This window comes from Somniosus microcephalus, chromosome 15, assembly GCF_052327205.1.
Source record: "Somniosus microcephalus isolate GS21.2 chromosome 15, FLI_Smic_1.0, whole genome shotgun sequence".
Lineage (NCBI taxonomy): Eukaryota > Metazoa > Chordata > Chondrichthyes > Squaliformes > Somniosidae > Somniosus > Somniosus microcephalus.
The window spans coordinates 122614938-122637541 of record NC_141001.1 but is presented as its reverse complement, the minus strand read 5'-3'; the positions used below and the strand labels follow the sequence as shown (position 1 = coordinate 122637541).

Here is a 22604-nt window from a genome sequence, read left to right as displayed (position 1 = left end):
TGCAGGACGATATAGATGGGTTGGTCAGATGGGCGGAACAGTGGCAAATGGAATTTAACCCGGAAAAGTGCGAGGTGATGCACTTTGGGGGGACTAAAAAGGCAAGGGAATACACAATGAATGGTAAGACCCTAGGCAAGACGAAGGGTCAGAGGGATCTGGGTGTGCAAGTACACAGATCCCTGAAGGCGGCGGAACAGGTGGATAAGGTGGTAAAAAAGGCATATGGGATACTTGCCTTCATTAGCCGAGGCATTGAATATAAGAGCAAGGAGGTTATGATGGAGCTGTATAAAAGACTGGTTAGGCCACAGCTGGAATACTGTGTGCAGTTCTGGTCGCCACACTACAGGAAGGATGTGATCGCGTTGGAGAGGGTGCAGAGGAGGTTCACCAGGATGTTACCAGGGCTGGAGCGCTTCAGCTATGAAGAGAGACTGGGCAGATTGGGTTTGTTTTCCTTGGAGCAGAGGAGGCTGAGGGGGGACATGATTGAGGTGTCCAAAATTATGAGGGGCATAGATAGGATGGATGCTGAGGAGCTTTTTCCCTTAGTAGAGGGGTCAATAACTAGGGGGCATAGATTCAAGGTAAAGGGCGGGAGGTTTAGAGGGGATTTGAGAAAGAACTTTTTCACCCAGAGGGTGGTTGGAGTCTGGAACTCACTGCCTGAAAGGGTTGTGGAGGCAGGAACCCTCACAACATTTAAGAAGCATTTGGATGAGCACTTGAAATGCCACAGCATACAAGGCTACAGACCAAATGCTGGAATATGGGATTAGATTAGACAGGGCTTGAGGCCGGCGCGGACACGATGGGCCGAAGGGCCTCTATCCGTGCTGTATAACTCTATGACTCTACTGATGTCAGGCTAACTGGCCTCTAGTTCCGTTTTTTTCTCTTCCTCCTTTCTTAATTAGCGGGGTTATGTTTGCTACCTTCCAATCCTTGGGGACTGTTCTAGAATCTAGGGAATTCTGGAAGATTAATACCAGTGCATCCACTATCTCTGCAGCTACCTCTTGTAAAACCCTAGGATGCAGATCGTCAGGTCCAGGGGATTTGTTGCCACTTAGTCCCATTAATTTCTCCAGTAATGTGTCTTTACTTATACTGATTTCTTTAAGTTCCTCATTCCCTTGGTTCCCCATTATTTCCGGAATGTTTTTTGTGTCCTCTACTGTGAAGACACATACAAAGTAATTGTTTAATGTCTCTGCCATTTCCTTATTGCTCATTATAATTTCTCCTGTCTCTGCCTCTAATAGGCCCACGTTTACTTTCACTAATCTCTTCCTATTTACATACCTATAGAAACATTTACAATCTGTTTTTATGTCTCTTTCTAATTTACTCTCATATTCTTTTTTCTCTTTCCTTATTAATTTCTTGGTCCTCCTTTGTTGAATTCTAAAATCCTCCCAATCCTCAGGCTTACTACTATTTTGGCACCATTATAAGCCTCTTCCTTTGATCTAATACTATCTTTAACTTCTCTTGTTAGCCACGGTTGGACCACTTTTTCTGTGGGGTTTTTGTGCCTTAAAGGAATGTATATTTGTTGTAAATTATATTATTAATTCTTTAAATGCTAGCCATTGCTTGTCTACTGTCACAGCTTTTAATGTAGTTTCCCAATCTACCTTAGCTAACTCACCCCTCATACCTACGTAGTTTTCTTTGCTTAGATTTAAGACCCTAGTTTCGGATTTAACTAAATCACTTTCAAACTCAATATAAAATTCTATCATATTATGGTCACTCTTCCCTAAAGGCCCCTTTACTACAAGGTTATTAATGAACCCTTTCTCATTGCACAAAACTAGATCTAAAATAGCCTGTTCCCTAGTTGGTTCCTCAACATACTGATCCAGAAAACTATGAACCATGAACTCGTCCTCCACACTACTACTGCAAATTAGGTTTGCCCAGTCTATATGTAGATTAAAGTCCCCCATGATTACTGTATTACCCTTGTTACATGCGCCTCTAATTTCCTGATTTATACTCTGCCCTACATTACAACTACTGTTTGGGGGCCTATAAACAACTCCCACCAATTATTATCAGGGCTACCCCTCCTCCTTTTCCATTTTGCCTATCTCTTCTAAAAGTTAAGTATCCTGGAATATTTAGTTCCCAACCTTGGTCACTTTGCAACCACATCTCCGTAATGGCTATTAGATCAAACCTGTTCATTTCTATCTGCGCTATTAATTCATCTATTTTGTTGCGAATGCTTCGCGCATTCAGATATAGTGCCTTTAGCTTTGACTTATCCTATTTTCCCCTGATGTCACCTTAGTCACTGATGCCTTATTACCTTTGTTACTCTCTCTGTCCCTTCCTGACCCACTCTGCTTATTTTTACCCAAAACTCTACTCTGCTCTAGAGCCTCGACATTTCTCTCGCTGCTTTTAAATTTAATCTTTCCTGAATCCTCCCACCCCCCCCCTTCATTAGTTTAAAGCCCTGTCTACTGCCCTGGTTATTCGATTTGCAAGGACACTGGTCGCAGCCCAGTTTAAGTGGAGCCCGTCCCAATGAATCAGCTCCCTCTTTCCCCAGTACTGGCGCCAGTGGCCCATTAAGTGAAACCCCTGCCTCCCACGTCACTCTTTGAGCCACGCATTTAACCTTCTAATCTGCTTATCCCTATGCCAATTGGCATGTGGTTCAGGTAACAATCCAGAGATTATTACTTTTGAGGTTCTGCTTTTTAACCCCAACTCCTCAAACTCTCTCAGCAGAACCTCATTCCTAGTTCTACCTATGTCGTTGGTTCCTACGTGGCCCACGACAACTGGATTCTCCCCTTCCCACTCCAAGTTCTTCTCCAGCCGCGGGGAGATGTCTTTAACCCTGGCACCGGGCTGGCAACACAGCCTTCAGGACTACCAGTCGCAGCTGCAGGGAACCGTATCTATCCCCCTGACTATATTGTCACCTACCACAACTACATTCCTTTTCACTCCCCCCACTTGGATGGCCTCCTGTACCATGGTGCCATGGTCAGTTTGCCCATCCTCCCTGCAGTCCTTGTTCTCATCCATAAAGTAGCAAGTACCTCGTACCTGTTGGTCAAGGTCAAGGGCTGAGGCTCCTCCATCACTATATCCTGGGTCCCCATACCTTGTGATGTAATAAAACTCACTACGCACTTGGTTTGAGCGTAAAGCAAGGCTTTAATCAACTTGTTTCAGAACATGGAAGTCTAGTTGTATTTCACTAGCTCGTCTTACAAAATGTCCCTGGCAAGCTGGGCCCACGCCCGAGTATTTATACTCCCTGGACAGCGCCACCAGCTGGCCGTCCAGCGTTATTTCATAAGTAGTTTCTTGATGATGAGATTTATAACACCTTGATCTAGCATCAATTGCTATTTGCGGAACAGTTCCAAACTTCTACCATCCTTTGTGTGTAGAAGTGTTTCCTCATTTCACTCCCGAGAGGTCTGGCTCTAATTTTTAGACTATGCCCCCTAGTCCGAGACTCCCCAACCAGCTGAATTAGTTTCTCTCTATCTAACCAGGGTTTCATATCATTGCAACATAACTTCTACCCCCTTGTACTCTAGTCCTCTGGATATAAAGGCCAGCATTCCATTAGCCTTTTTGATTATTTTCTGTACCTGTTCATGATATTTTAATGATCTATATACCTGGACCCCCAAGTCTCTTTGGACATCCACTGTTTTTAGCCTTTCACCATTTAGAAAGTACCCTGTTCTATCCTCTTTAGGTCCAAAGTGGATGACCTCACATTTGCCTACAACAAAATCCATTTGCCACAGTTTTGTCCATTCACTTAATCTATCGATATCCCTTTGTAGTTCTATGCTTTCATCTACACTGCCTACAATACTGCCTAGCTTTCTGTCATCGGCAAATTTGGATATATGACTTTCTATCCCATCATCTAAATCGTTAATAAAAATTGTGAATAGTTGAGGCCCCAACACAGGTCCCTGCGGGACACCACTAGTCACATCCTGCCAATTTGAGTACCAGCCCATTATCCCTACTGCCCGTCTCCTGCCGCTCAGCCAATTTCCTAACCAGGTCAATAATTTGCCCTCAATTCCGTGGGCTTCTACCTTAATTAACAGTTTCTTATGTGCGACTTTATCAAATATCTTCTGGAACTCCATATAAATAACATCCATAGACATTCCCCTGTCCACTACTTTAGTCACCTCTTCAAAAAATTCAATCAGGTTTGTCAGGCATGACCTACCTTTCACAAATCCATGCTGGCTCTCTCTGATCAACTGAAAATTTTCGAGGTGTTCAGTCACCCTATCCTTAATTATAGACTCTAGCAATTTCCTGACAACAGATGTTAGGCTAACTGGTCTATAATTCCCTGGTTTCCCTCTCTCGCCATTATTAAAAAGCGGAGTGACATACGCAATTTTCCAATCTAAACGAACGGTTCCTGAATCGAGAGAACTTTGGAAGATTATAGTTAGGACATCTGCAATGAGCTCACCTAGTTCCTTTAAAACACTGGGATGGAAACCATCTGGTCCTGGGGATTTGTCACTCTTTACATAGGATATACGGCACAGAAACAGGCCATTCGGCCCAACCAGTCCATGCCGGCGTTTCTGCTCCACTCGAGCCTCCTCCCGTCTTTCCTCATCTAAATCTATCAGCATAACCCTCTATTCCCTTCTCCCTCATATGCTTATCGAGCCTCCCCTTAAATGCATCTATACTATTCGCTTCAACCACTCCCTGTGGTAGTGAGTTCCACATTCTCACCACTCTCTGGGTAAAGAAGTTTCTCCTGAATTCCCTATTGGATTTCTTGGTGACTATCTTATATTGATGACCTCTAGTTATGCTCTTCCCCACAAGTGGAAACACTCTCTCTGTATCCACTCTATCAAAACCTTTCATAATTTTAAAGACCTCTATTAGGTCACCCCTCAGCCTTCTGTTTTCAAGAGAAAAGAGACCCAGCCTGTTCATCCTTTCCTGATATGTATACCCTCACATTTCTGGTATCATCCTTGTAAATCTTCTCTGCACCCTCTCCAGTGCCTCTATATCCTTTTTATAATATGGAGACCAGAACTGTACGCAGTACTCCAAGTGTGGTCTAACCAGGGTTCGATACAGGTTTAGCATAACTTCCCAACTTTTCAATTCTATCCCTCTAGAAATAAACCCTAGTGCTTGGTTTGCTTTTTTTATGGCCTTGTTAACCTGTGTCGCAACTTTTAGTGATTTGTGTATTTGTACTCCGAGATCCCTTTGTTCCTCTATCCAACTTAGATTCTTATTTTCCAAGTAATATGTGACCTCCCTATTCTTCTACCCAAATGTAATACCTCACATTTATCTGTGTTGAATTTCATTTGCCAATTATTTGCCCATTCTGCAAGTTTATTAATGTCCTCCGGTAACTTGTTGCAGTCCTCCTCAGTATTGACTATCCCCCCCAATTTGGTATCATCCACAAATTTAGAAATTGTGTTTTTGATTCCAAAGTCTAAATCGTTAATATAAATTGTGAACAACAGTGGTCCCAGCACTGATCCTTGTGGAACACCACTACACACCTTCTGCCACTGTGAATAGCTACCCTTTACTCCCACTCTCTGCTTTCTGTCCTGAAGCCAGCCAGTTAATGCCATTATTTTCTTCATTACTGTTATTTTACTTATGTTAATTTTATTGAGTCCCTGTCCCCGATTCAATATTACTTTCCTTGGGATTTCCAGCACGCTATCCTCTCTCTCTACTGTAAATAGTGACGCAAAGTAATTATTCAACATGTCCGCCATTTCATTATCATTGACAATATCGCCGCTTTCAGTTTTTAAGGGCCCACATTCTCCTGACTACCCTCCTTTTCCTAATGTAACTGTAAAAATTCTTCGTATTGATTTTGATATCCCTTGCAAGTTTCCCTTCATACTCCCTTTCTGTAGCTCTTATTGTCTTGTGATGAAATATTTCCATTCACCACTGCCTGTGACTGAGATCGGTTTCAGTGTCATTTCCCTTCCCCCAGACCTCATTGTATTGTGTACTGGAATGTGCTGTATTGTATACTGGAGTGTGCTGGAATGTGCTGTGTGTAGGGCTCCACCCATACCTGGCCCCGTTTGTAAGCTAACTCAGTCTGGCCTCAATCTCCAGAAGGAAGACGTCTCTCTCTCTTACGTGTTACGTTCTAAGTTAATAAAATTGATGTGCCTCAATAATTCCGAGACTCGAAGTTAGCAGAACAAAACAAGGCTTTGGATTTGGATCAACATGCTCCAGACGCATCAGCACGCTTCGGACACTGGTTTGAGTGTATGTAATTCTTCCTGGACAATTCCGCAGCCGTCAAAGACGCTACGGACGCTGCGAGGATGAGACTCGGAATTCTGCGGAATTGGGTAAGCCACCGGGTTTACCCCCTCATCCAAGACGCCGAGACGTACCTGGCCGCCTGCGACATCTTAAAGGCGCATTACCAGCAGCCTACGAATGAGGTGTATGCTAGGCACCTGCTCGCCACCCGCGCACAGCGACCTGGGGAATCGGTGGAGGAGTTCCTAAGCACCCTGAAAATGCTTGGCAAAGACTGCAAGTGCCGAGATGTAAAAGCCGCAGTGTACACTGACGAGCTTGTTCGCGATGCCTTCATCACAGGCCTCAGCTCCACTTACATCCGGCAAAGACTGCTGGAAAAAACGGGGTTGAACCTGAAACAGGCTGCGGACACCGCGCGATCCCTGGATGTGGCCCAGAGAAACTCGGACGCCTACTCTTCAGCCCACGCCGTCCACGCCGCCACGTGTGCACCGAGGGCGCCGCCATCTTGGAAGGCATCTTCCCCGCCCGACAGCCCGACACCGGCTGGGCCCCGCTCTCCCCCCAGAAGCCCTACGACAGCCGCGACGCGTCAGGGACCCAACTGCTACTTCTGCGGGCAGCCAAAGCACACCAGAAACCTGTGCCCGACGAAAGGCACCACCTGCTTTAAGTGCGGTAAGAAGGGGCACTTCGGGAAGGTGTGTAGAGGGAACCCCGGCGGAAAACCAACCGCCGGAAAACCCGCCACCGCCGCGTGTGCGCCGTGGGAGCGGCCATCTTGGACGCCATCTTGCCCGACCTCGTGGGGTCTGCCATCTTGTGAGCAGACAGCACGGACGCCATCTTGTCTCGATCAGGGCCCTACAGTGGCATCGGTCACAGTGGACCAGACCAGGCCGCACCCGCTATCCAGATCAATGGTGGACATCGAGGTAAACGGGTGCCGGGTTAAATGCTTAATTGACAGTGGAAGCACGGAGAGCTTTATCCACCCAGAACTGGCACAACAACTCTCCCTAAAGGTGGTCCCTACTCAGGGTACCATCTCTATGGCTGATAAAACCCAGAAATCGACCATTCTGGGTTACTGCACGGTACAATTGTGCGTTAACGGAACTGTATATGATAATTTTAAAGTATTAATCATGAAGAACCTATGTGCGAGCGTGATCTTGGGCCTGGATTTCCAGTGCAACCACCAAAGCATCACGCTCAAGTACGGTGGGTCCCAGCCGCCCCTCACAGTGTGCGGTCTGGCTACCCTGAAGGTAAAGCCGCCTTCGCTATTCGCGAACCTTACCCCTAACTGCCGGCCAATAGCGACCAAAAGCAGGAGGTACAGCTGGGAGGACAGGCGGTTTATCGCGACCGAGGTAGACAGGCTCCTGAAAGAGCGCATTATTGAACGCAGCAATAGCCCGTGGCGCGCCCAAGTGGTGGTGGTAAGGGGTAGCGAGAAGAAACGGATGGTGATCGACTATAGTCAAACGATCAACAGGTACACCCTACTAGACGCCTACCCGCTACCCCGCATATCAGAAATGGTGAACCAAATCGCCCAATACCGGGTGTTCTCCACCATCGACCTCAAGTCAGCGTACCACCAGCTCCCTATCAGACCAGAGGACCGCCCGTACACCGCCTTCGAGGCGAACGGACGCCTCTACCAATTCCTCAGAGTCCCCTTTGGGGTGACGAATGGGGTCTCGGTCTTCCAGAGGGAGATGGACCGCATGGTCGATGACCACCACGTGCAGGCAACCTTCCCCTACCTCGACAACGTCACCATCTGCGGTCACAACCAGCAGGATCACGACTTGAACCTCGAGAGGTTCCTGAAAACCACACAAAAACTCAACCTCACCTACAACGAGGACAAGTGCGTTTACAACACCACGCGCCTCTGCATACTAGGCAGCGTGGTGGAGAATGGGGAAATCGGACCAGACCCCGACCGATTGCGCCCCCTACGGGAGCTGCCCCTGCCCAACACTCCCAAAGCCCTGAAAAGGTGCCTGGGGTTATTTTCTTATTATTCCCAATGGGTCCCCAACTACTCCGACAAAGCCCGCCCCCTCTTGAAAGCATCCTCTTTCCCGCTCTCTGCTGAGGCCCACGCCGCCTTCAAAAGCATTAAGCAGGATATTCAGCGGGCCACGCTACAGGCAGTGGACGAGAACACTCCATTTCAAGTGGAAAGTGATGCGTCTGACTTCGCCTTGGCGGCCACCCTCAACCAGGCGGGGCGGCCCGTAGCTTTCTTCTCGAGGACCCTCCAAGGGCCCGAGATCAGACACTCCTCCGTGGAAAAGGAGGCCCAAGCCATCGTGGAGGCAGTGCGCCACTGGCGCCACTACCTAGCCGGCAAACGCTTCACCCTACTTACCGACCAGCGGTCGGTAGCGTTTATGTTCAATAATAAACAGAGGGGGAAGATTAAAAATGATAAGATTCTTAGGTGGCGGATCGAGCTCTCCACCTTCGAGTACGACATCATTTACCGGCCAGGGGCCCTTAACGAATCCCCTGACGCCCTCTCACGAGGGATGTGTGCCAGCGCCACCGGGGATCGGCTACAGACCCTCCACAACGACCTCTGCCACCCAGGGGTCACGCGGATGTTCCACTTCATAAAGTCCCGTAACTTACCCTACTCGATTGAGGAAGTTCGGTCCCTGACCAGGAACTGCCGCACTTGCGCTGAGTGCAAGCCTCGGTTCTACCGCCCAGATAGAGCCCACTTAATCAAAGCTACACGGCCCTTTGAGCGGCTCAGCTTAGATTTCAAGGGCCCCCTCCCGTCCGTCGACCGCAATGTTTACTTCCTGAACATTGTGGACGAATACTCCCGGTTCCCATTCGCCTTCCCCTGCCCAGACATGACCAGCGCCACGGTCATTAAATGCCTCAACAGCCTGTTCTGCCTGTTCGGTATGCCGAGCTACATCCATACGGATAGGGGGGCGTCCTTCATGAGTGAAGAGCTACGCCAGTACATGCTGTCCAGGGGGATCGCCACGAGCCGTACCACCAGCTACAACCCCCGGGGTAACGGCCAAGTGGAGCGAGAGAACGGGACAGTATGGAAAGCAGTCACTCTAGCTCTAAGGACCAAGGGTCTCCCTATCTCCCGCTGGCAGGAAGTCCTCTCGGATGTGCTCCATTCGATACGGTCGCTATTGTGTACGGCCACTAATACCACGCCTCATGAACGAATGTTTGTCTTTCCCCGGAAATCCACCTCAGGCGTATCCATGCCGTCATGGCTCTCCACCCCAGGTCCGGTACTCGTGCGAAGGCATGTGAGGGGCCACAAGACGGACCCTCTCGTGGAGCCAGTACACCTACTCCACGCCAACCCCCAATACGCATATGTCCGGCACGCCGACGGAAGGGAGGACACCGTGTCCATAAAAGACGTCGCCCCAGCCGGCATCGACAACAACCACGGCAATAGCGGCAACGACGATCACAGCAACTCTTACCCACCCACTACTCTTTCATCACCCCCGGAAGAACACCGACCAATGGCACCCCCACCAACTACCCCTTCAACAACCCTGGCGGCACCCCTGGCAGAGACCCAGGAGGCTACAGGGGACACCCAGCCGACACCCGCGGCACCGCAACAGCCACGTCGGTTGCAGAGGACTATCAAACCCCCGAACAGACTAAATCTATAGAAGGGGTGAATGTGATGAAATATTTCCATTCATCACTGCCTGTGACTGAGATCGGTTTCAGTGTCATTTCCCTTCCCCCAGACCTCATTGTATTGTGTACTGGAATGTGCTGTATTGTATACTGGAGTGTGCTGTGTGTAGGGCTCCGCCCATACCTGGCCCCATTTGTAAGCTAACTCAGTCTGGCCTCAGTCTCCAGAAGGAAGACATCTCTCTCTCTTACGTGTTACGTTCTAAGTTAATAAAAGCCTTGTTTTGTTCTGCTAACTTCGAGTCTCGGAATTATTGAGGCACATCATGTCTGTTTTGTGGCCCTTTGCTGTTCTTTGTATCTTTCCCATTCGCCAGGATCTGTGCTATTTCTTGCATTTTTGTATGTTTTTTCTTATAGTTTTAATCACCCACGGCTGCTTTTTTTGGCAAGTAGAGCTCTTGCCCTTCTGGGGTATAAACTGGTTCTTTATCACGTTAAATTATTTTTTAAACATCTCCCACCGATCTTCTGTTGTTTTACTCATTAACAGATTGGCCCAGTTTACTGTGGACAGTCTCTGCCTCATCCCATCGAAGTCGGCCTTACCCAAATCTAGAATCTTAGCAGCTGTTTCGCGTTTCTCCCTTTCAAACACTATGTTGAACTCGTTCATGTTATGATCGCTATTGGATAAATGTTCACGCACCGTTAGTCTGTTAACTAAATCTGGCTCATTACTCATTACTAAATCTAACATGGCTTACCCTCTTGTTGCCTCTAGGACATATTGTTGTAGAAATCTATCCCGGACAGACTCAAGAAATTCACTACCTTTCTGACAGGTACTAGTCTGCTTATCCCAATCTATATGAAAGTTAAAATCCTCCATTAAAATCACTCTGCCTTTACTACATGCTTGTCTAATCTCTGCATTTATACAATCTAGCACTTCACAGCTGCTACCAGGGGGGCCTATACACAACTCCCACTACAGTCTTAAATCCTTTCCTATTTCTTAATTCTACCCATAAAGTCTCCACAATCCTCTCTCATCATTGAAGTGATTTCATCCTTAATCACCAAGGCTACTCCTCCCTCTCTGCCATTTTCCCTATCTTTCCTGCAAACCTTCGAACCTGGTATATTTAGATCCTAGTCCTGACCGTCTTGCACCCATGTCTCAGTAATGGCTACCATGTCATACTCTCCCCTGCGGTTCATTCAATTTATTCCTCATACTCCGTGCGTTTGTACAAAGGATGCTTATTTGGGCCACACTTCCTGTACCGTTCTCCTGCAGTCTGTGTCTTATTATACACGGACACAACATTGGCGACAAGGCAAGTTCGAACCTACCTGAAACTCTGCATCACCTCCCGGGGATTCGTTCCTGGAGATCAGTGGATTGGAGGTCAAGGCCAGAGACTCGGGCGTCGACCACGGGCAACCGCCCAGTCATCCAGCAGAGACTCGAGAATTGCGGGGGAGGCTGTCGAGAGCCAGGCTTGGCTTTCCAGTCGAGGTGGTCCAGCGAAACGGGCTGGCAACAGGTAGTGCGCAGACCCTTCCCGGAGAGCAGTGGGCTAGAGCCCGACCGAGCGGCACAGGAAAGGGCCGAGCAGCGTCGACGGGGGAGAGGGCAGAGCGCACAGGGCGCAGCCGGTGTTCAGGGGCCGAGCAGCGTCGAAGAGAGAGAGAGAGAGATGCGCAGAAACCAGCGAGGTGCCACCATTGCCACGAGGACCGCCGAGAGCGGCGTTGGCAGCAGCGCAGGAGAAGCGCGCGAAACCTACAGGGCGCCGCCATTGCCACGAGAACCGCCGGGAGCGGCGTTGGCAGCAGCGGGGGAGGAAGGAAAGCGCGGGAGACGCCATTTTAAGTCATTGGGAGACGCCATTTTAAACCACACCCAAAATGCCGAAGAGTGGCAGTATCACCACGTTTGACAATGAAGTCGAAGATTGGACTACATATGTCGAACGAATAGAGGTATACTGCAAGGCAAATGAGGTGTCAGATGACAAGAAAGCGTCGGTATTGTTAAATTTAATGGGTGCAAAGACGTATGGTTTATTACGAAATCTAGTAACCCCAACGAAGCCAATGGAAAAGAGTTTTGAAGACATAGTAACGATACTACAGGAACATTTAAACCCCACACCGCTGCTGATAGCAGAAAGATTCAAGTTTCACAAACGGAACCAGCATAAGGATGAAAGCAATGCTGATTATTTGACAGAACTGCGCAAACTATCGAAACACTGCCAGTTTGGAGCGGGACTGGCAGATACCTTAAGGGACAAGTTTGTGTGTGGGCATCAAAGTGAAGGAACCCAGAAACGGCTTTTATCTGAAAAGGACCTTACGCTGAAAAAGGCTTTCAGCATTGCGGTATCATATGAAGCAGCAGCACGGGGCACTGCAGAGATACAACAGAGACCGCAAGAATATGGCACAAACGAAATGTCATATAGAACAGAGAAGTGCTATCGCTGCGGCAGAACAACACACGACCAGAATGATTGCTGGATCAAAGACAAAGTGTGCAGGCAGTGTGGAAAAGTAGGACACATAGCACGAGTCTGCAGGTCGGGAAAGAAAACCAGCAATAAGAAACCTACCAAAGGAAAGTACAAGAAGGTACATAAGATGACGGAGAATAGTTCAGACGAACAAAAGAGTGATAACGACTCCGAAAGCAGGGAACTGAGTTGTCTGAAACTACATAATGTGATCACAACGGAGGATCACCGAACCATTTGGGTCACTCTCAAGATAGCAGGAGTCCAGGTAAAGATGGAATTGGACACAGGATCAGCCCTAACAGTCATAAACCGACGGGACTACGAGCGGCTATTCTCGCACATACCCTTGAGAGGCACAAAAATTATTTTGAAGACGTACACGGGGCAAAAAGTCTACCCCAAAGGAAAAATAAGGGTGACCGTTATATATAATGGTAAGGAAACACCAAAACTAGACCTGTATGTATTGCAAGATGGAGGACCACCATTACTGGGACGTGAATGGATCCGGAAAATACAACTGGATTGGCATTCCATACAGGCACTGACTGTGGCTGACAAAAAGGATGACGACGTCACACCTGGGCGACTGTCAAAGATCCTAACTGACGCGAAAGAAGTGTTCCAGCAAGGACTCGGAACACTAAAAGGCATGACAGCGACGATTAAAATTGAAGAAAACGCAAGCCCAAAATTTTTTAAGGCCAGACCGGTACCTTATGCGATCCGCCCAGCCGTCGAAGCAGAGCTGGAGAGTCTGGAACGTTCAGGTGTACTGTCCAAGGTAGACTGGAGCGAGTGGGCTACACCCATCGTCCCTGTGATGAAAAAGTCGTTGAGCAGCACGCCTGGGGAACCAAGGAAGGTTCGCATCTGTGGGGACTTTAAGGTAACAGTGAACCCGGTCCTTCACACCGTACAATACCCACTTCCACGGATTGAAAATATTTTCGCCTCGCTATCTGGAGGGAAACGCTTCACTAAGATTGATCTGGCCCAGGCGTATCTGCAAATGTAGGTAGAAGAAGCATCAAAAAAATACCTCACAATCAACACCCATAAAAGTCTCTACCAATACAACCGGCTGGTATTCGGGGTAGCATCAGCTCCGGCTATTTGGCAGAGGGCAATGGAACAAGTCCTGCAAGGGATCCCAGGGACCCAGTGTTATTTGGACGACATCCTGGTCACGGGCGAAAATGACAGTGATCACCTTGCCAACCTGGAGCAGGTGCTCACTAGATTGCAGGAATATGGGCACCGAGCTAATCGCCCCAAATGTGAGTTTTTTAGAAAACAGATCTCGTATTGTGGCCACGTTATCGATAAAGAGGGGTTACATAAGTCCCCAGAGAAGATTGAGGCAGTAGTCAAGGCTCCAGCACCGGAAAATGTGTCACAACTGAGGTCGTTCCTCGGACTGGTAAACTACTACCATAAGTTCTTGCCAAATTTGTCTACAATACTACACCCACTGAACACCCTACTGCAAACTGGGGTGCCATGGAAGTGGAGTGACGAATGTAGACGAGCTTTCCAGAAGAGCAAAACACTAATCACATCGAAAGAGGTATTGGCCCATTACAACCCAGCATTACCAATTCGGTTGGCATGTGATGCGTCACCCTACGGCATTGGAGCGGTGCTGTCGCACAAATTCTCGGACGGCTCAGAGAGGCCAATAGCCTTTGCGTCACGATCACTAACCTCAGCCGAGCGTAACTACGCCCAGATTGACAGGGAGGCCCTCAGCCTAGTGTGGGGAGTGAAAAAGTTCAATCACTATCTGCACGGGCAGAAATTCACCTTGCTGACTGATCACCAGCCTCTTGTCTCCATTTTAAATCCGAAGAAGGGCGCTCCGGTGATGACTGCGCAACGACTACAAAGATGGTCACTTTTTCTAGGGGCGCACCGCTATGAGATTGAATATAAGGGCACGAAACAGCATGGAAATGCTGATGGGCTATCACGCCTGCCACTGCCTACTGCGGAGGAAGCACCAGCAGTGGATCCTGTCGAAATATTCCATTCGACTATAGTTGAATACCTACCGGTAACTAACGCTTGTATCGAAAAGGAAACCCGAAATGACCCGACACTGTCTCGGGTATATGATTTGACGGTGAAGGGATGGCCAGCACATGGCGACTCACTGTCGCCAGCATTCTCGACAAGGAGAGAACAGCTGTCAGTGTGCCGGGGGACCTTGATGTGTGGATCCCGAGTGGTAATTCCACCCAAGTTAAGGGATAGAGTGCTCAATGAGCTTCATGAGGGTCATCTGGGAGGGGTAAAAATGAAAAGCCTAGCCAGGGCTTATGTGTAGTGGCCGGGAATCGATAAACAAATCGAGGACCTGACCAAGAGCTGCTCAGGATGCCAGAAAGTCCAAAATGCACCACCACAGGCCCCTCTACACCCATGGGAGTGGCCCTCATCTCCATGGCAACGGGTGCATATTGATTTTGCTGGTCCATTCATGGACTCAATGTTTTTAATAGCCGTGGATGCGCACTCGAAATGGCCTGAGGTCATCAAAATGTCCTCCACCACCACGGAGAAAACTATTGCAGTCCTATGGACCATTTTTGCCAGGAATGGCTTGCCAGAACAGATTTGCTCCGACAACGGACCACAGTTTGTGTCCGAAGAGTTCCGGAGGCTCTTGAAAAAGAATGGGGTAAGGCATTACACATCCAGCCACAAATGGATTGGCTGAGAGGTTCGTACAAACCTTTCAGAAGGCAATAAAGGCTATGTACAATGACAACATTCCGCTGCAGCACAAGGTGGACAATTTCCTGTTCGCCTACCGGAATGCGACACATGCAGTCACCAACCAGGCCCCAGCCATGATGTTCTTCAACCGAAGGTTAAGATCTCGCCTGGATTTGCTCAGACCAAACGTACGAAGAGATGTTGAGAGTAAGCAATTCCAGCACATCCATGAGAAGCCAACAAGGAGCTTCAATGTAGGGCAACCAGTCTTGGCCCGTGACTACCGAACAGAAAAATGGCAGCCAGGAACGATATGCACACGGCAGGGCCCACTAATGTACACAGTGTACGGTGGGGAGAGCATCATGAGACGCCATGCTGACCAGATCCTAGAGTCACAGGAACAAGTCAACCCCATGCCTCGCCCATACGTACCTGGTGATGAACCCGACGTACAGGTCGCATCTACCCCAGAAACAGTAGCATCGGAAGCTGATGAACCAACCGACGACAGGGGGCCAGAATCGCCTCCGCACCAAGAGCAAGACACTCGGGAAAGGCGCTATCCAGAAAGGATCAGGAAGCCTCCCCAAAGACTGAATATATAAATAGACTATTTTCAGCTAATGTTGCATGTTAAAAGTGTTAATTGTAATTAGTTTGATATTTAATTGTTAAATGAGTGTTATGGTACTGTTAATCTAAAAGGGGAGGAATTGTAATGTATGTACCTTTAAGGAGGGAACTATCTTTTACAGCTCATGTATCTTGCAGTACCGGCAGTGACCACACCTGTATATAACACTGAGTAGTAATCTGTACAGATCAGTTCCCGTGTGAGCCACGTTGAGTAAACACCTGTTGTACCGTTCTCCTGCAGTCTGTGTCTTATTATACACAGACACAACACTTCCTAGCCTGTCCTTCAGCTCGAATGTTTTACTCACTTGTTTCTTAGTTCTCTCTCTTGGTTTAATCACTTCACATCTTTTAGTTTTCCCTTTACCTGTAGTGCCTAAAGCACAATTTCTGACTGTTACTCTACTCTTTTCTCTCTCGTTTGTTTTTGAACTACTATTTGTGCTACAATTTCTAACTGAGCCCCCCTTCGACCCCCCACCCCAAGAGCGGTTGACTCGTAACTGGCCTCTGAAGTGGTCCTCTGCTGTGTCTCCCCCCACACACCATCTGAGGGCTTTCTCCTAACTTTTCCCTTCACTCTTTCAGTGGTGAGGGAGACGGTGGGAGCAGTTAGTGTCGATTCATTCAAATGCAAATGAGATCTAGTTCTTTCAGTAAGTAACATTTTGGGACACACTATCTGAGTAGTGAGACGTGCCGTGTGGAGAGTGTAGCGTGCTCGGGAGGAACAGGTGACCTTGGACCTCTGGTTCCCCAAGCTCTCCACCCACTGGGGGTTTTCCTCGCCTCATGTCTGGGTCTGTTGTAGACTCACTGATAGAGATTGATCGCTGTGATTGGTCAACAACTCCATTATCACTGGATCATGCAACTACCAGGATGGGAGAAGGCGATCTACAACAACAACAACTTGCATTTATATAGCACCTTTAATGTAGTAAAATGTCCCAAGGTGCTTCACAGGAGCGATTATCCTTTAAGATGCTCTTTACTACCTACCTCTTTGACCAAGCTTATGGTCTTTTGCCCTCATATCTCCTCCTGTGGCTTGGTGTTAAATTCTGTTTGATAATCACTCCTGTGAAGCGCCTTGGGACGTTTTACTCTGTTAAAGGCGCTTGTTAAAGCTGTGGTTATTGCTATATAAATGCAATTTCTTTCTTTTTCAAACAGTGCAAAGGAAACCCTATCTGCAGTTCCCATGAGGAGCGGGTCGGGGGGGGGGGGGCCGGGGGGGAGGTCCAAAGGCCCTTGCAATCCTACCAACTGGGCTAAACTGAGAAAGTATTCATTCAATCTGAATCAGAGCGGGGTATTCAAATAGAAATATAATTGACAATAAACATAATGAGTGATTGGGTCGATTAGGCTTATATTCGCTGGAGTTTAGAAGAATGAGAGGGGATCTCACTGAAACTTATAAAATTCTAACAGGACTAGACAGACTAGATGCAGGAAGGATGTTCCCGATGGCGGGGGAGTCCAGAACCAGGGGTTACAGTCTAAGGAGTAAGCCATTTAGGACACAGATGAGGAGGAATTTCTTCACCCAGAGAGTGGTGAACCTGTGGAATTCTCTGCCACAGAAGGCAGTTGAGGCCAATTCATTAAATATATTCAAGAAGGAGTTGGATATATTTCTTAAGGCTAAAGGGATCAAGGGATATGGGGAGAAGGCAGGGACAGGGTACTGAATTTGGATGATCAGCCATGATCTCATTGAATGGCGGAGCAGGCTCGAGGGGCCGAATGGCCTACTCCTGCTCCTATCTTCTATGTTTCTATGTTGTGGGGTGATATTAAAGGATGACCAAGGAAGTAATCTCATAGTTTCCAGTCAGCTGAGGGTGTTCTAGCAACTCACGGCCGTAATTGATGAATTCCACTCGTCCGCCAAAGGATTCACGAGCCGAAGCCTCTGTGGTAAACGACACACATGCAGCCTCGCTGACCTCGTCATTCCCATCCATGGGCGAGCAAACCATCCCGGCGCCCAATCCAGAGTCTAAACGAGAGACAGATTTGAAGTGCGGGGTCTCCCTGTCTTCATGATCCACCGCTTGGCTCCTCTGGAGAGAGGGCAGGCTGTCGCTACACGTAGAACACCAAACATTATCGGGGTCTATTTTGGAAGTCATTTTAATTTCAGAAAACCTGCAAAAAATGAATCAGGGGAGGAGGGCAATTATGTAAATTGAATTTCCAAAATGTATGAGGCCTCCAACCCCGCACAGCCAGCCTTTACTTCCTTCCCAAAATCCACAAACAGGATTACCCTGGTAGACCCATCATTTCAGCCTGTTCTTGCCCCACGGAACTGATTTCTTTCTATCGCTACTCTATTTTTTCATCCCTTGTCCAGTCGCTTCCCACCTACATCCACGACTCATCCGATGCCCTCCGCCACTTTCAGTTTCCTGGTCCTAACCGTCTCTGTAGTGTATGTACCTTGAAGAAGGAACTATATTCTGCAGCCCCTGTATACTGCAGTACCAGTAGTGACCACCCCTGTATATAAGCCTGTGTAGTAACTTTGTATAGTAGTTCCAGTTTTTGTCTCCATTCAGTAAACACCTGTTATAACCAACTTCTGCAGTCCGTGTCTCAATTACACACGGACATTACATTGGCGACGAACAGATCCGAACTTACCTACAGTTCTGCACCACCTCACGGGGATCCATCCATGAAGCGAAGTTATTAGAGGTCGAAGCCAGAAGGAAGAAATCCAAAAAAACAAAAAAAACAAACAGAAGAAACGGGCGTCGACCGTGGGAAACTGCCCTCTGATTCATCGAATTCGAAGATTTGCAGGAGAGGCTGTCGAGAGCTGGGCTTGGTTCTCCAGTCTATGGTGTTCCAGCTAATTGGGCTGGTGGCAGGTAGTACACTGATCCTTCCTGGGCTGCGGCGGGCTAGAGCTTGATCGGGTGGCTTTTCAACGGGGCCGAGCAGCGTTGTCAGGAAGAGGAGAGAGAGAGAGAGGGTGGAGCACACAGGGCGCGGCCGGTGCTACGAAGCCAGGCAGCGTACAGACCCGAGAAGAGGGAGGAAAGTGTCCCATAGGGTCTGCTCTGACGACGGGAACAGTAATTAAAATAAAAGAAAAAGAAATTAGAAGCGCAGAAAGCCGCGAGGAGCTGCAGTTTGCCACAGGGACAGCGGAGAGCGGCGTTGGCAGCAGCGCGGGGGGAAGCGCGCGAAGACCATAGGGCGTCGCCATCAAGGCATAAAAACGCCAGCAACAGCGCTGGCAGCAGCGGAAAAGACAGAAAGCGCGGGAGGCGCCATCTTAATCCAGCGGGGAAGAAGGCAAAGCGCGGGAGGCGCCATTTTGTTCAATCGGGGAAGAAGGCAAAGCGCGGGAGGCGCCATCTTAGATCTCCAAGATGCCGAAGACTGGCAATATCACTGCCTTCGATAATGAAATAGAAGACTGGACCACGTATGTGGAAAGAGTCGAAGTATATTGCAAGGCAAATGAAGTAGCCGATGAGAAAAAGGCATCGGTACTACTAAACTTAATGGGCGCAAGAACGTACGGCCTATTGCGGAACCTGATCACTCCAGTCAAACCGATGGAGAAGAGTTTTAATAAAATTGTTGATATCCTACAGGAACACCTAAATCCTACACCGCTGCTGATAGCAGAAAGATTTAAATTCCACAAGAGAAATCAGCATAAAGATGAGAGCAATGCTGATTACCTTACGGAACTACGCAAGCTATCAAAGCACTGCCAGTTTGGAGCAGGACTGGCAGATACCCTACGGGACAAATTTGTCTGTGGACTCCTGAGTGAAGGAACCCAGAAGAGGTTACTCTCAGAGAAAGAGCTGACGCTAGATAAGGCTTTCAGCGTGGCAGTATCGTACGAAGCAGCAGCAAGGGGAGCTGCGGAAATATAGCAAAAGCCACAGGAATACGGCATCCATGAAAAAACATGGGGATTTGAAAAATGTTATCGCTGCGGCAGAACAACCCATGACCAGAAGGACTGCTGGTCCAAGGACAAAACATGCAGGCAATGCGGAAAGATGGGACACATTGCACGAGTTTGCAGGTCCGGGAAGAAGACTAACAACAACAAAAAGACTACTAAGGAAAAGTACAGGAAAGTACAAAAGATGACGGACAGTAGTTCCGAAGACCAGAAGAGCGACAGTGAATCCGGGAACAAGAGACTAAGCTGTCTCAAACTACACAACGTAATCGCAAAAGAGGATCACCGAACCATTTGGGTCACCCTCACGATAGCAGGGTCCCAAGTCAAAATGGAATTGGATACAGGATCAGCCTTGACCGTCATAAATCGACGAGACTACGAGTGGCTATTCTCACACATACCCTTGAAAGACACATCCATTGTCTTGAAGACATATACGGGGCAGAAAGTATACCCCAGAGGGAAAATAAGGGTGCCTGTCGAATACAACGGCAAGGAAATACAGAAATTGTATCTGTACATACTGCAAGATGGTGGACCACCGTTATTGGGACGTGAATGGATCAGAAAGATAAGTTTAGACTGGCACTCCATTCAGGCACTGACGGTGGCTGGTAAAAAGGATGACGACGTCACACCTGGACGATTGTCAAAAATCTTGGCTAACGCTAAAGAGGTATTTCAACAAGAACTGGGAACTCTTAAAGGCGTAACCGCCTCGATAAAAATAGAAGAGAATGCAATTCCCAAGTTTTTCAAAGCAAGACCGGTACCGTATGCAATTCGCCCAGCCGTTGAGGCAGAGCTGGAGAATCTGGAGAATGCAGGCGTGTTAACTAAGGTAGACTGGAGTGAGTGGGCGACACCCATCGTTCCTGTCATGAAGAAAACGTTAAACAATAAGTCTGAGGAGCCAAGGAAGGTTCGCATCTGTGGGGACTTCAAGGTGACTGTGAACCCAGTCCTTCACACAGTACAGTATCCTCTTCCGAGGATAGAAGATATTTTCGCCTCACTATCTGGAGGGAAACGTTTTACAAAAATTGACCTAGCGCAAGCATATTTGCAGATGGAGGTTGAAGAATCCTCTAGGAAATATCTCACGATAAACAGTCACAAAGGTCTTTACCAGTACAATCGACTGGTATTCGGAGTTGCATCAGCTCCGGCTATATGGAAATGGAGCGATGAATGTAAGCGGGCCTTTCAGAAGTGTAAAGGCCTGATCACTGATCCGAAAGACGGCACCTCCGACAGTGCAGCACTCCCTCAGTACTGCACTGGGAGTGTCAGCCTGGATTTTTGTGCTCAAGTCTCTGGAGTGGGACTGTGAACCCACAAACTTCTGACTCAGAGGCGAGAGAGTGCTACCCACTGAGCCACGCTGACAATAGCGCATGTAATGTATGTACCTCTATTGATAAGATATCTACACATACAAAGTACAGATGTACCAATATAGGGCTGTGCATGCAGTGCACATATGTACCTGTATACACAATACACCCCCCCAAGCATATGTACCTGAACAACAATTTATGTACATACCCCTCTGCACAATCCACTTGTATATGCAATAGACCCCTGATGAAGGATCTACACTCCCAATCTTAACCTGTCTTGTCTTTTTCAGCTGCTGACAGATCTACTTTGCATTTCCAGCATTTTATGCTCATATATCCGTCTATACAACATATATATACCCAGGTGTACCTGAAGTCGAAATATACTGGCGTACAGAACTTACTCTGTCCAAAATGCACGAGGGTGAATGTGCCAGTTGCACGAGCTAAACGTCTCTGGAGGACTGGATTAGGGCAATACCGCCAACAGGCATCTATAAACTACTGAGATAAGCAAAAATGTCACAAGAAGATTAAGAAGCTTTTACCTTTACAACCGTCACAGATCCTCTGTAAACAACACCCAACTCCAGGCTGACGAAGGTAGGTATGTTTGCTCAAATTAAAAAATAGTTTTTAACATTATATAGCACATTACAATTTCAGCAATTTTTCTTATTTAGCACAAATCTTCCTCGTTAAGAATATACCGATTATTATTAAGAGAGAATCACCGGGACCGGTGATTACGCTGAGGTTGTCGATGAATGCTGGTGTCGCATTGAATGAATCAAACCTCACTTCAAAACCAGCTGACACAGACAGCTCCACTCTCTCCTGTTGCAGCCAATACATCTGTGTTATGGCCACCAGAATAAATTATGGTTCCAAACCATGGGAACAGGAGGAGGCCATCTACCCGCCTTGGTTCAGTATCCCTTACCCAACAAAAATCTATCAATCTCAGTTTTGAAATTTTCAATTGACCCCCAGCCTCAACAGCCTTTTGGGGGAGAGAGTTCCAGATTTCCACCACCCTTTGTGTGAAGAAGTGCTTCCTGGTCTCCTTATCTAAGGAAGGATATACTTGCCTTGGAGGCGGTGCAACGAAGGTTCACTAGATTGATTCCTGGGATGAGAGGCTGTCCTATGAGGAGAGATTGAGTAGATTGGGCCGATACTCTCTGGAGTTTAGAAGAATGAGAGGTGATCTCATTGAAACATAAGATTCTGAAGGGGATTGACAGGGTAGATGCTGAGAGGTTGTTTCCCCTGGCTGGAGAGTCTAGAACTAGGGGTCACAGTCTCAGGACAAGGGGTCGGCCATTTAGGACTGAGATGAGGAGGAATTTCTTCACTCTGAGGGTTGTGAATCTTTGGAATTCTCTGCCCCAGAGGGCTGTGGATGCTGAGTCGTTGAGTCTATTCAAGGCTGAGATCGATAGATTTTTG

The 22604-nt window shown here is 47.8% G+C and overlaps 1 protein-coding gene across 2 annotated transcripts in view; it reads right to left on the bottom strand.

Annotated features, from left to right (window-relative positions):
- Positions 1-22565, bottom strand: part of LOC147107203 (uncharacterized) — a 145844-nt gene extending 123279 nt beyond the window's left edge. For both annotated transcript variants that reach the window (XM_086008379.1, XM_086008380.1), the window contains exons 1-2: positions 21557-22565; positions 17728-18017 (exon numbers count right to left, since the gene is read on the bottom strand). In XM_086008379.1, coding sequence (XP_085864505.1) covers positions 17728-18001 — 274 coding nt within the window. In that variant the 5' untranslated portion in view covers positions 18002-18017; positions 21557-22565. The remainder of the gene's footprint in view (positions 1-17727; positions 18018-21556) is intronic.
- Positions 22566-22604: the final 39 nt, after the last annotated feature.